This window comes from Condylostylus longicornis, unplaced genomic scaffold (genome assembly GCF_029603195.1).
Source record: "Condylostylus longicornis isolate FDR11 unplaced genomic scaffold, ASM2960319v2 ptg000037l, whole genome shotgun sequence".
Lineage (NCBI taxonomy): Eukaryota > Metazoa > Arthropoda > Insecta > Diptera > Dolichopodidae > Condylostylus > Condylostylus longicornis.
The window spans coordinates 1,087,027-1,101,165 of NW_026578006.1; the positions used below are offsets into that span (position 1 = coordinate 1,087,027).

The 14,139-nt window shown below is 26.5% G+C and overlaps 3 protein-coding genes across 6 annotated transcripts; 1 reads left to right on the forward strand and 2 right to left on the reverse strand.

The window, feature by feature from the left end:
* Positions 1-1,446: 1,446 nt before the first annotated feature.
* Positions 1,447-2,723, reverse strand: LOC129608892 (mitochondrial fission 1 protein-like). Its single transcript, XM_055520663.1, has 5 exons — positions 2,516-2,723; positions 2,311-2,424; positions 2,086-2,256; positions 1,914-2,026; positions 1,447-1,855 (listed from the first exon to the last, which is right to left on the reverse strand). Exons 1-5 carry the CDS (start codon positions 2,558-2,560, stop codon positions 1,795-1,797), a joined length of 504 nt encoding a protein of 167 aa, XP_055376638.1. The 5' UTR covers positions 2,561-2,723; the 3' UTR covers positions 1,447-1,794.
* Positions 2,724-3,592: 869 nt separating this feature from the next.
* Positions 3,593-7,118, forward strand: LOC129608840 (pre-mRNA-splicing factor CWC22 homolog). Of its 2 annotated transcripts, XM_055520588.1 has the most exons (4): positions 3,593-3,628; positions 3,690-5,187; positions 5,253-5,393; positions 5,458-7,118. In XM_055520588.1, exons 2-4 carry the CDS (start codon positions 3,714-3,716, stop codon positions 7,038-7,040), a joined length of 3,198 nt encoding a protein of 1,065 aa, XP_055376563.1. In that variant the 5' UTR covers positions 3,593-3,628; positions 3,690-3,713; the 3' UTR covers positions 7,041-7,118. The 2 variants fall into 2 exon arrangements, with proteins under 2 accessions (XP_055376563.1, XP_055376562.1); XM_055520587.1 differs by having other exon boundaries at positions 3,606-5,187.
* Positions 7,119-8,207: 1,089 nt separating this feature from the next.
* Positions 8,208-13,469, reverse strand: LOC129608838 (ras-related protein Rab-5B). Of its 3 annotated transcripts, none has more exons than XM_055520582.1 (6): positions 13,108-13,469; positions 11,530-11,593; positions 11,218-11,474; positions 11,016-11,136; positions 9,552-9,720; positions 8,208-8,982 (listed from the first exon to the last, which is right to left on the reverse strand). In XM_055520582.1, the coding sequence occupies exons 3-6, from the start codon at positions 11,472-11,474 to the stop codon at positions 8,876-8,878; spliced, it is 654 nt and encodes a 217-aa protein (XP_055376557.1). In that variant the 5' UTR covers positions 11,530-11,593; positions 13,108-13,469; the 3' UTR covers positions 8,208-8,875. The 3 variants fall into 3 exon arrangements, with proteins under 3 accessions (XP_055376557.1, XP_055376558.1, XP_055376560.1); XM_055520583.1 differs by lacking the exon at positions 13,108-13,469 and adding an exon at positions 12,755-12,773; XM_055520585.1 differs by lacking the exon at positions 11,530-11,593.
* Between the last annotated feature and the right edge of the window lie 670 nt (positions 13,470-14,139).

The window sequence follows — 14,139 nt, forward strand, 5'->3', positions numbered from 1 at the left end:
ACTATTATATTTTGCAAATTGTTTGACATTGTACAGAGCCGCAGTGTTTTGTATTCCATTTTTTCTAATGCAAATAAGAAATTTCAGTAATCCATAAAAAAATATTTCCATAAATCCGTTTTATAGCCTCTTTGGAACAATGCACGCTATCAGTCAATTTCTTATTTTGCTTAACTTTTAGTATTTTACAAGTACGTACATATTTATGTACATATATAAATATATTAGTTTAGTAATGAGAAAAATATACAATTGATAACGATTAAGATCTGCCATGGGCACAACACTTTTAGTATTATTTTTAATATTGAGATTTTCATTAATAAATGAAAATATTCTTTCTCAAACTGCCCAATTTAATATAAATTTTTAATTCAAGATTAAATTATTTTCTAATACTTAAATTTCATTCAGCCCAATTCATTAAATCAACATTTGTATTATTAAATAATATTAGTGAGCTATTAAAAGTGAGAGAAAAAAAATAAATAAACAAAAAAACTATTTAGTTTGTTGCATTTTTTTATCGTTCCAAAATGTGAATTTTAAATAGAATTTATAAATTTAAGTTCTTTTTAGCAAATAAAGAAATCTTTAAATTGTTAAAAGGATGCGTTTTATTTTTCAAGTGCATTGTATTGAAGAAAAATATTCGATTTTATCCGTTTTCAAAACCACTATGAATTTTTAATATATGTATGTAACATACATACATAATGCTTTTGTATATTGATTATAATGCCCTACATAGTGCATTTTCATAGTAAATAGCTATAATATTTTCCTATGTATAACACAATTCAATTTTTTGCCAGATTCATTGCTAATTTTTTTCTTTCTAACTTATTAATGGCCCACTTATAGTTTTCAATTGTAATTCGAAATTATTATAAATCTAGTCGCCAAATATTAGGCTGACAAATATTAAATTAATAAAACTACATAGTTATTAATATTCATGATTTAATTTCAATTGTGTTGGTTTTCAATTCCTTAAAACATATATCAGCTTATAAGACAATTGTAACAGCAGAATACCGAAAAAAAAGTTTTAACATATATATGTACATATTCTACGGCGTGCTTACATATGTATGTATAAATACAGTATAATTATACATATTGAGGTATTCAAGAATAAACAAAGTTAGCCCTACATACATACATACATGTATATATGCACACTTAATCTATACATAAAAACCATTTAGATAACTGCGAGCAGTGAATTTAATTAAGAAAAAGATCCTTCGAAATAATTATTATAAAATTGAGTTAAAGTGAAATACACTCCAATTCTTCCTAATATATGTACGTAAGTTTATACCATATGAGCAAAGTAAACAATAAACAATAAATCCAGGTTTGGGTAGGTACCTGGAAAATTGAAATTTCGCAACGTAAACAAAAGGTAAACATAAGAAAGTGGAGAAAAGGAAAACAAAATTAACAAAATAATACAATTTTTATTTTACAATGCATATTTTCAATTAATTTACATACGAATATATCTGTTATTAATGGTTAATTAATTCCAAGTGAAAAACAAAATGAGAAGACTAAAATCTTACATTTTATTTTTATGTCTATCAAATGAAAACTCAAATGGAAAATTGTAAAAGTGAAAGAATAATGTGATTGATGTAGTCATAAAAATCCATAATCTTCACCATGGAAGTGACAAATATTATTGTTGCTTTAGAATTGATAATTTATTAATATGTGCTTAAACTTATAAATTGTGATTCTGAATAAAAACAATTTTGTGAATTATTGAGTAGTTTTATGGTCATATTAATCTTCTTCTTCTTCATTACAAGAAGGTCCCGAACTCTCTGACGTTAACAACGACAGACTAAAATTAACGGAATTTTAAATATAATTTATTAATATAATATATTAAATATTGTTACCCTTTAAATAATACAGCCGCAACTCCAACTATACCGCCTATTATTAAAGTGGCTTTTCCAACTTTAGCTATACCATTAATGGTTTTGTCTTTTAACTTTTCCTTTATACATTCCTGAAATTAATAAATTCGACTTATTTGTGTTTCATTAGCTTTTAAATTGTTTAAGTTACCTGCAGGGTGCAAACCTGGCGATTATTAGGTTCAATTTTAAGGAATTCTTGACAAAAATTTAAGGCCATAAAATATTGCTTAAGTCTTGCGTATCCAACGGCCAAATAATATATGTAATCACGTAGGCGATCTGAATTTCTTTCAACAAGTTCTTCTAATAACTTAATTCCCTAGAAATTGCTAATAATTATATTTGTCTTTATTTTTATTAATTTAAGCTAAACCTTCTCAATATCTGAAGTATAAAAACTTCGAATAAGGCCCCAAGCATACTCAAATTGTGTTGTTGGCTGAAGAATATTTTCTCCTAACTCTTTATTGTAGTTTTTCTCAAATTTCTTAAACAAAAATAAAATAAAGTTTTCCTACACCTTTTTTATAACTTATAACATTATATGCAAATTATGAACACTTCTAATGGGCTTTTACCTCCAAATCCTTTTGTGATATGTAACTGTGCAAAATTTCCTCCATAATTTTAGGTATATTTTATACTACACATAATATTACTCAAAATTATATATGTAAATACCTCATCTACTTAAAATAAAACTTTTAAAACAAAATTGTTAAACTGCGAACTACAGCAATCAATTGGAATTCCCCTATTTTGCTTGTTATTTTCTATTGTTTTGATGTTTTGTTGACTTTTTAGTTGTCAAAATATGTGAACATTATTGTTGATTAGGAACACCGTCAATTTACGTTATTCAACATGTTGGTGTTTTACCCAGTAAACTATTAACAAGTATTTAAATGATAATTTTACTGACCACATGCAGACATTGTAGGTCTGTCTGGAATAAAACTTGAAAAAATTTTAAAAAGGGAAACAATGGCGTTTTCTTAAATTCTCATTTACAAAACAAATAAACCAGACGGAAAACTTGAAAAAACTTTTTAAGGTTTTATACATATGTGAGAAACGTCAAATTTCAAAGAATTTATCAAACATAAAAAAAATTTCTTTGTACTCTTCTCCAGATCTTCTTCTACTATATAACTCTTATATTTTGAAATACGCTGCTTTGAAGCCAGTTTCCAATAATTTGAAATTTTTTTTTTTTATTTTTTATTCAATCACGTTTTAATCTGCAAATTAGTACGCGAAATCATGAATAGCAAATCGCCACAGATGTTGAGTTCATATTTGCAGTTTGACCTGCAGTTGCAATCCGTATTCATTTCTGTACAGCAAAAAGTAGTACTAAACGAAGATAGTAAAAATGAAGTCGAGAAAAATCCATCACTCTCAAAAAATTACAAAAGTAATGGACAACCATAAATTTATTTACTTAGCCAAAACATAGAATTAAAATTTGCAACGTTTCTGTATTTCTCTTTAAATTTCGGAACCAAAATTTCAAAGAATCCTGCATTAAAATATTATTATATGTCAACAACTTTTCGCTAGTTGATAGTTAAACTCTACATATTACGACATTAGAAATGACAGCTTTGAATAGAAACAAAAATGACATTAAGTTTAAATTGACTTAAGTAAGTCTCCACTCCATCATCCTGTAACTTCAATCCTGTTGTGTATTTAAAGTTTTAAACGTTTTGTGTACTAGTTAAAAACTTTTGTTCATTATTATTTTAGAAACAAGAGGCGTTAAACAGTAGAATGTCAGAGTCCATTAATAATGATTCACCAAATGCTATTTCAGATGTTTCAATATCTGAAGGTAGTAAATTGGCAAATGAGGAAGAAACCAAAAACGAGAATTGTACTTCAGTTCCACAACTTGAAAATGATGCAAATAATTTTGAAATCTGTGTGAATGAAAAACATCCATTAAAGGATTCCATACCCACCCTAAGTACATGTGTAGACTCGAAAGATAAAAATTTACTTAATACTACAAAAGAGATTTGCGAGAACGATGTTTTGGAACAGGAAAAAAGTAATGACATCTCAAATAGAAAAGATAAACCTAATGATTGTAAATACAAGGAATGTGACGTTGAAACAAGTAAAGCAAATGAGCAATTTACCTGCGATGCAAATAGCGAAAGTGAATGCCCCAAAGAAAGCAAAAATGTGGAAAGTAGCAGTAAAAAATCGACTAAAGACAGTAAACCAAAAGAGTCTGCTGAAAAAAGTGAAAAGAAAAAAAAAAGGAAGCATAGCAGGGAACACAGCAGTGAGCCATCTCATAAAACGAAGGACCGTAGCAGAAGTCGATCCCTTTCACACCCCACTGAAAATGAAAAAACATTTGATGACCATAAAAAAAATAAAAACAATACATTGAGCAAAACCGCTAGAAACGAGCATCCTGATTCTTCCATGACTGCTCGTCAACGAAGAACTGTTGATTTACTCACTTCAAGAACAGGAGGAGCTTATATTCCGCCAGCAAAATTACGGCTTCTTCAAGCTGAAATAACAGATAAATCTTCAGCTGCCTATCAAAGAATAGCATGGGAAGCTCTCAAAAAATCAATTCATGGATACATCAACAAAGTAAATGTTGACAATATCGGCATAATTACTCGTGAATTACTTAAAGAGAATATTATTCGCGGTAGAGGTTTGTTATGTCGTTCAATTATACAAGCACAAGCAGCATCGCCTACATTTACTCACGTATATGCAGCTTTGGTTGCTATTATTAATTCGAAATTTCCAAACATTGGTGAACTACTTTTAAAACGCCTTGTACTACATTTTAAAAGAGGATTTCGTCGAAACGACAAAATAATTTGTTTATCTTCTGCAAGATTTATTGCACATCTTGTTAATCAACGTGTTGCTCATGAAATTTTAGCTTTAGAAATTTTAACTTTATTAGTTGAAAATCCAACAGATGATTCTGTTGAGGTTGCTATCGCTTTTCTAAGAGAATGTGGCATGAAACTTACTGAAGTTTCATCTAAAGGTATAAGCGCTATTTTTGATATGTTAAAAAATATCCTACACGAAGGAAAATTAGATAAAAGAGTGCAGTATATGATTGAAGTTGTATTTCAAGTGAGAAAAGATGGCTTTAAGGACCATCAATCTGTAATTGAATCTTTAGAGTTAGTTGAGGAAGACGATCAATTTACTCATTTGATTTCTTTAGATGAAGCCACTGAAACACAAGATAATTTAAGTAAGTTTAGTATTTTCGATTTCCTAGTCAATTTATATTAACAAAACACCTTCCATTTTACTTAGATGTTTTCAAGTTTGATGAAAAATACCAAGAAAATGAAAATAAATACAGCGGATTAAGTAGAGAACTTCTAGGGAGTGAGGCTGAGGATGGAGACAGTGGGTCAGAAAGTGGTAGTGAGGATTCCGATAGCGACAAAGAAGGTATTTTGACTTTTTTTGGGCTATATTAAATTTTTATTTTCGTTTTTCTTTTTTATATTAATAGATGATGAAAATAAAAAATCTGAAGTTATTATAGACAACACGGAAACAAATTTGGTAGCACTTCGCCGCACTATCTATCTAACAATTCATTCAAGTTTAGATTATGAAGAATGCGCACATAAACTTATGAAAATGGAATTAAAGGCTGGACAGGAACCAGAGCTATGCCATATGTTTTTAGATTGCTGTGCTGAGCAAAGAACTTACGAAAAATTTTATGGTCTTCTAGCCCAACGATTTTGTGCAATCAACAAAATATATATTGAATCTTTTGAAGAAATTTTTAAAGCCACATATTCTACTACTCATCGCTTGGATACTAACCGTTTAAGGAATGTTAGTAAATTTTTTGCTCATTTATTGTATACGAATGCTATTGGTTGGGATGTCTTAGAATGTATACACTTAAATGAACAGGAAACTACAAGCTCCAGCAGAATTTTTATCAAAATTTTATTTCAAGAATTAGCTGAGTATATGGGTTTAAGTTTTTTAAACGCAAAATTAAAAGATCCTGAACTTGCAGAATCGTTTTCTGGTTTGTTCCCCAGAGACAATCCCAAAAATACTAGATTTGCCATAAATTTCTTTACTTCAATTGGTTTAGGAGGCTTAACAGACGACTTACGACAATTTTTGAAAAGTTCGCCAAAAGTCATTCCAAACATAATAATAGAAAAGGAATCAACGAAAGGCGACAACTCAAGTAGCAGTAGCAGTAGCAGTAGCAGTAGCAGTAGTTCTAGCTCTAGTACAAGTAGTAACTCTGACTCCGAAAGCAGCATTAGTGACGCAAGTAGTGAACTTAAAAGCAAACAAAAATCAAAAGTTGGTGTAAAGAAAAATGAAAAAAAAATAAGCTCTAAGAAGTTAAAAGAAAAACAGAAGGGAAAATCGAAGCCACATAATTCCAAAAAAGAAGATTCTACCAGTAGCTCTAGCAGTGACTCTGATAGTAGTACCTCTAGCAGCAGCAGTAGTAGTGACGATTCTAAAAAAAGAAAAAAGAGTAAACAAAAAAAAGGTAAAGAAAGATCAAAGGAAAATCCCAATAAATCAAAAGAAAATTCAGAAAGAACAAAGCAAAATCCTTTTAGAAATAGTAAAAGAACAGACGATTGTGAAGATCATCACTCTAACAGACATAGAAGAGAAAGAAGAATATCAGAAGATTTGAATAGAGATAAACAAGACATTTACAAGACTTCTTCAAGTGCAAGTAAGACTAAAACTTCAGAAAACTTCAAAAGTGCTTCAATTATTTCAAAGGAAGGTTCCAAAACAAATAATGAGAAAAAAAAATTGAGTGAAAACAAATCTCAAAAAGATGATGGCAAAAAATTTTCCTATAAAAAAAATGATGAATCATATCGTGACAGATCCAGAGAGAACTACAAAGAAGATCGTAATAATGAAAATCGAAAACGGACATACGACAAGCATGAAAAGTATGAGGATAACAGAGATAAAGACAAAGTTGATAAGACATCTTATAAAGAAAAGAGTAGGAATGAGCGTTACACAGATTCTAAAAGAGACAAAGAAAGTCATAGGGATTACGAAACAAAGAAAAGAAAGTTTTAAAATTATATGCTATGATTTCTATATTAAAAGTTCTTTGTAAATATAAAAAAATTTTTGATAAATGATCAAATAATTGAAATTAAACTTGGATTTTTATTTTGAATATAGAAAATATGCATCATATAAAGTAGGTACTGTAGGTACACTAACCACCTATTTTTCTCAAAATTTTTCTTGTGAGCTAGTTCAGTTGAATTACTTTAATTAAATAATAATAAAATAAGTAATTTCAATTAATTTATCAAATCAATAATAATTCAGTTCCAAATTCTCTGGAAACTTATTAGTAGCTTTAAAACTAATTGAGATAATTTATTAACCAAACCTTTACGCAATATTTATAATTCCTTACTAATTTTTCGATCCATTATCATTTTATCATGAACTCCATGAGCACATATAAAAGCTCTATGTGCTAATGAAAAGTTCCATAGCAGAAATAAAATATATACGCTTTCTGTTATTCTCAGTTTTTCTTCTAATTCAACAATGTTTTAATGACAACTTCAGCGACTTAAATGTAGCAAAATTTAGACTTTTCTACACTAGTTTTTTAAGATGTACATATGAGAAAACAAATCCTTAAAAACCTAAGTATGGCTTTGATTATTTTATACTGTTTCTATTTCTGTTATGATTATGGAGGACAAAAACTAATAATATTGTATTACTTATGTATATATTGAATTGCATAACTTTTGATTGTTGAAACAGAATCAGTGAAAGTCCACTATTTTTTATTAGTTTTAAGTTTATGATTTTTTCCTCGCTTACTTGATTAATGAACGTTGAATTTTTGTTCAAATATTTATTTTTGATAAAGATATATAAATTCTTCAATTTTACTTGTATTAGACTTTTTTTATTTTAGCTTAATATTTTTCCTTTTCAATGTCTCTTTTTAAAATATTGTTTCATACATCTCAATATGTTTATATTTTAATAAAAATTACGGTAATAAGAACTTAATTAAAATATAATTAAAAAAGAAACCAAACAAAATAGAAGAAACAGAAAATTTACAAAACAAAAAAAATTAATATATATATATATATATTTGTATATTTGTTTATTTTTTATCTCTGTTAATATAATCTTAATTTTAATATATTGTTTATCATCAGTATTTTTCTTTCCATATTATTAAATAAAAATTTTATTTTTCCAATGTACTTTTGTAGTTAAATTAATTTTATTTACTTGCATTATTATAAGTATATTATATTATATATTATTTATATTTATTTCAGTTAAGTATACATACATAGATTTTTATTGAATATTTTATTATTCTACTTTCAATCATTTTTTATCCACTAGTTTCTGTTTTACTTATATGTAATATTTTAAATGGTTTTTCTGATGTGTTTTTTTTTTGTTTGTTTATCTGTTTATTTTGAATGTATCAAATCGAAATACAATAATTATTTTTTAATAAGTTTATTTATTTATTTTTATGTTTGTTTTTTGCCTAATATACTTTTTTTTTGTTTGCCCAAAACAAAAAAAAGAAAAAAATATATTTTAAATAAAAAATAAAAATTTACGATTTATTCAATAAAATAATAGTTTTTTTTATTTTTTTTTTTCAATAATCAATAAAAATGTGTGTAAACGTATGCCTATAAATCAAAATATAATTAGCAATAATAATGTTTTTCTACTATAGTTGCTGTTCATCAAACTATAATATTATAATATTACAATAGTTTGTTTTATATTTTATAATTTTTTAATTTTTTTTTTTTAAGTTTTATCATCATATTAATAAGAGTAAACAAAACATCCTTAAAGTCTAGTGCAGAAGTTCTCTTATCTAAGACGATATAAGGACATCACTTGCAACAATTATTCGTCTGTCTACTTTGTTCATTTTCAGCTAACCTTTGACCTCGTCCACTACCTTGATTAGCAGCACCATCATTTTTAGGTAGTTTTTTAGCTAAAATAAATAGTTTTTCAATATTAATATTAAATATTAAATGTGTATAAAAGGATAAATATTAAATTAATTTTAAATCAATTATAAAATAAAAGTGATAATGCCACTTGTTAATTTAATCAAACATTATTAATAAAAATCCATTTTCATTAAAATTAATTTATGAAATGGCTTATTCAAACTAAATTATGAGATTTTTATTATAATAAGTTGCACCTTTGATCAAACTCTAAAATTCTGATGTAAGAAAAAACTTATTTCATATGTGTGATAATAATATAATCTGCATAATTTTAAAAATTAAATAATTTAAAATAAATTCTACATTAGTATACCTGAGAAATTGTACAGCAAATACTTAAAATAAGAAAAATTTTGAAATAATTCGTCAAGAAATTATTCGAAACTACCTCATTTCGAGGATTAAGGTCTCACAAAAATTATTGATTTTAACATTTTTGATATTAATATTACGAACATTTTTACGCTACCATATAATATGAATTTAAAAATAATTTTGTTTACATGACTGCCGATAGTAAATTTTTTATAAAACTAGTATAAAATACCTATTGCCAAAAATATATCGTTGACATTCATAGCAGTTTTTGCAGAAGTTTCCATGAATAACAAACCATTTTCTTCAGCATATTGTTTAGCTTCTTCGTATTCAACAACTCGACTGTTTGACAAATCAGCTTTATTACCAGCTAACGCTATTACAATGTTTGGAGAAGCCTGAAAGAAAGATATTTAAAATACTATGAAACTAAATATATGTACATAAATACAATTACACGCATTTTGTAAGAAAATTTAATCTTTTAGAAGTAAACAGGGAAGGAAAGTGAATACATAAGAAAGTTTGCTTCTAAAAAAAAATTAATTCACTTCTTCAAACATAAAAAGCAATAACAACTACATACACATACATTTCTATTATTTTCTGCCTTCATATTATGAAAAAATTTGGACGTTGTGTTTCTCTTTAGGTTATGCTTTTTAAGAGCCTGTATCGTTATAACGACTAAAAACGGAGAACGTGGAAGGTTTAACCTTTAGACGCAGCTAATCACAACGTGACGTGGCGGGAAGGAGCTGTAACACTGTCAAGACGACACATAGCTAGTGTACATATAAACCTTTAAATAAATAAAGGTCGAAAAAGAAAATTACTTTTGTAAGATTCGCGTTACTTTTAAGACTCACTTGAAACTAAAAATGATTTAAAAGTACGTTTTAATAAACATGTTTAACCTATCCGTTTACGCAAAAAAATTAACGATGCCAACAACACATAAAATAATAAAGATGTTATCAAGGAATTGAACAAGGCAAGTGGACTATACAACCCTTTTAAATGATATTTCAAAAATGTTCCATTCGAATTAGATTCCTAAATAATTTACTTAAAGTATAATGCTCTTGATAAACAAGATCACTACTGGCACATTCTTTTTTTCATACAAGTTTGTTGAATTATATCGTATCGAAAAAAAAGAATGACCAAAAGATGAAGTTTTAAAATTTTTTGACTTTTAATGTATTCGGGAGGAGCAAGAACCAAAGACAGATATTTTTCCAATGAAATGAAGTAAATATAACCGATTTTTAAGAACTGTTAAATTTAGGATTACATGCTTCCCAAAAATTTCAAGTTAGTGAAAATACGTGGTAATCTTTGCGCGTTTTAGTATATTGTAAGAAAGTAGCATTTTAAGAACTTCATAGAACCGTATTCATCACAATATGGGTACTTGAACAAAATAGTTCCGCTTTTTATTTTGAGGGATGTTAGCTTATCAATCTGAAAAACAAGCTGACAGGCAAACATAAATTAAAAGGCAAGTAATAAAAGCGCTAAAAAAGTATAATAAGTAAAAATGTAGTCACGTATTTTCACAAAGAAGCTATAAAAACCACATAATAACCAAAAGATAAATCAAACAAATGAATTAAATATCAACCATCTGTCCGAAACTCAAAAACTTTTAATTGGGTTTTTTTCAATCTAAAAACAAAATCCAACTTACTTGTCGTTGTAATTCTTTAACCCAAGTTTTAGCTCGCAAAAAACTATCCTGATTTTGTATATCATAAACAACAATGGCGGCCTGCGCCCCTCTATAATACATTGGAGCTAAACTATGATATCTATAATTTAAACAAATTTAAAAGAAATTGAATTATTCTCTTGTCTTCTAATAATATTAATAAAACGATTGAATTTAGTACCTTTCCTGCCCAGCTGTGTCCCATATTTCGAATTTCACAGCGGTATCGTCTATGCAAACAGTTTGAGTCAAAAATGCGGCACCTATCGTACTTTCTTGATATTCATGAAATTGTCCCTTAACAAAACGTAAAACTAATGATGATTTACCAACAGCCGATTCACCCAATAAAACCAATTTAAATTGACAAATTTTGTTTTGTGATGTACCATTCGGACGTTGAGCAATTCCGCCACCTCCTCGTGGTGTTGTTGCCATCTGAAAATGTATTATTCGTTAAACAAATTATTTCTCTACATATATTATATTTTACTTTGGGTCTCCTTTCGTCTAAATTCTACAAAATTATAATGCCTATATAATCTAAAAATAATAACCTGAAAAAAAAATAAGAATGGAAAATTAACTTACGGAATTAAGAATCTTAACAATTTAGATCTTACAAATTATATTTAAGTAATCATTTAATTTCAAAAAAATTTATTGTATTAAATCAATAACCGAACTAAAAATTCTGGTGTAAATTTTTAAAAGAATTTATTTAAATAAATGCAAATTTTTAATTCAAAATTTGATCTACATAATTTTAAATTAATAAAATCAAAAACAATAAGTGCTAATTTTTATAATATTACTTTCTTAAAGGAATCAAAAGGGTTAAACATTTGCAAATTCAAAACATAAAATATTATTGTAGAAGAAGAAATGATTAAAATTTCGATATCATTAAAATGGGAATCGTTTGATTTAAAATAATTTAAATTGTTGTCTTACTCAAATTTTGCTGAGTAAGTAGGATAGTGTAATTTACACTATTCATTTATAATAAACAAAAATTTAAAAATCGGAAATTTGATTGCAAAATCCTATGCAAATCCATATGTAATAATGTAGATATTTATTTCTCTAATTTTATATGTATAAGATGGTAAGACCTACCCACTTATATGTATTTGTATAAGTATATACTGTATATTAACCTTGTTAAAAATTAATGTATAAGTAATTAAAACAAAATTATATTAAAATACAAAAAAAAACTGAAAATTACGTTATTAGTATGTAAATTCGACCTATCTGCGTAGAAAATTTACAAAAAAATTATAAAAAGTCAATAATAATATTATTGAATTAATTATTGATAAAATCACAAATCGTAATATGTATTTACATATGTATGCAAGCAGATATGTAGGTGCTTATGTATAATTTTTATGGATAGCTTCCATATAGGCGATATATACATAAGTATTCAAGTCCTTATTTAATTTGGAATTAAAATCAAAAATCTAATATATTACATATAAAGAACACAATCTACTTGTAATTTCATTTAACCAAAAAAGTCACGAGGCTTATTATGAGGTAACCGTGAAAATTACATCTTTTCGTAAACAAAAAAAAAGTTAAAATTTATATCAATTTTGAAAATTTATTTAAAACCATTTTGTGAAAATTTGCATAGTTCAGCTTTAAAACAATATATGTATGTACTTATATTTGATATAATATAATATATAATATACATATGTATATACCAGAAACCTTATAAAGCACAGTTTTTAATATTCTAGTTATAATTTAGAATTTTTTTAACAGCTGATACGTCATAAATGACGCATAGCCACAATCAAATTTATTAATGTACAAGTACAAAGCGAAACAGAAAATGGAATACCACTTTTTGTTCACTAGTAACTTCTTTTTAACAACTTTCTGAAATGTAGTTGTGTCGTTAAGAAGTCTTATTGCATCTAATTCATTATCTCAAAACTGCAAATACTCGCCCCATCATCTACTACACTTTAACCACATAATTATGTCTTTTTCCTGTATTTTCTCATCACTTATTTTTGAACAATTTAAATTTGTTTAATTTTTTTTAACTCACCTTAATTAAAGATAAATACTCCAATGGAAAAAGTAAAAATTATACTAACAAAATCACTAAGTTAAGGTTTTTTTCCTTAATTTTTTTGCGACGCAACATATAAAGCCACACGTCGCACAATGACTTTTCTATATTATTCCTATAAGTTAATACGATATCTTGTAATTATGTATTACTACATTAATATAGTCAAGAAAAAATGCTAATATACAAAATTAATTTTGAAAAACTTTATTAAAAATAATCATATAAATTTAAATACGATAAATATATAAACTTGTTGATTATATTATTCAAAATATAAAGATTTTGATTTTCATCCAAAATTTTTTCACAATGGCGATCTTTAAAACTGACTGACTGACGACTACTAATTTGCATTATCTGTCAAACTTGAAATCAGATATATTTATTTAAAGTGCTACCGTTTTTTTATGTTTCAGAATTTGAACCAAATTTGAATGTAGTTGCTTTACTATAATAATATTGCATGTACATGCATATATTAAAAAAAGTAGCATTTGTTATGTTGCTGGAACAATTTAGCACAACGGCGTTTTAAATATGTATAACAATCAGCTAGTTATTATTTATAGCTTCATAAATTTGCAATCTTGATTAATTTTACAATTGTTTTTTAATCAAAACCATAATTTCGTTGTACACTGATATTCCAGGTATTAAAAAAATTTCTATTCTTAGTGAAACGTACTTAAATTTATTTAGAATATATATATCAGTCAGTATATTTTATATATACTTTTATTGATATTTTCATTAATTCTAGATTTTAAACTTTTTACAGATTTATTTCGTCTTTTGCTTAAGTTAAATGCATTTGAATTTTATATTCTTTCCACATCAAATTTCTTTTCTTCTTATTCTAATAATTTTGCATTTTCTTTTTATTATCATCTTTGAGATTTTCAATATTTCATAGGATCAAAATATTGACGTGGATATGGACCTTCTAAATTTAGTTTGTATAATATGTACATCGTGCAATCATAATGTTACCATGTGATTTATAAA

Coding starts and splice junctions, on each gene's coding strand:
- LOC129608838 (XM_055520585.1), bottom strand. CDS start 11,474: ATGGCAACAACACCACGAGGAGGTGGCGGAATTGCTCAACGTCCGAAT. Junction 11,137..11,217: donor GACACAGCTGGGCAGGAAAG/GTACTAAATTCA, acceptor TTTAAATTATAG/ATATCATAGTTTAGCTCCAA. Junction 8,983..9,551: donor CGATATATTTTTGGCAATAG/GTATTTTATACT, acceptor TATTTATTTTAG/CTAAAAAACTACCTAAAAAT.
- LOC129608840 (XM_055520588.1), top strand. CDS start 3,714: ATGTCAGAGTCCATTAATAATGATTCACCAAATGCTATTTCAGATGTT. Junction 5,188..5,252: donor TGAAACACAAGATAATTTAA/GTAAGTTTAGTA, acceptor CATTTTACTTAG/ATGTTTTCAAGTTTGATGAA. Junction 5,394..5,457: donor TTCCGATAGCGACAAAGAAG/GTATTTTGACTT, acceptor TTATATTAATAG/ATGATGAAAATAAAAAATCT.
- LOC129608892 (XM_055520663.1), bottom strand. CDS start 2,560: ATGGAGGAAATTTTGCACAGTTACATATCACAAAAGGATTTGGAG. Junction 2,425..2,515: donor TATCACAAAAGGATTTGGAG/GTAAAAGCCCAT, acceptor TTTTTGTTTAAG/AAATTTGAGAAAAACTACAA. Junction 1,856..1,913: donor GCGGCTGTATTATTTAAAGG/GTAACAATATTT, acceptor CGTTAATTTTAG/TCTGTCGTTGTTAACGTCAG.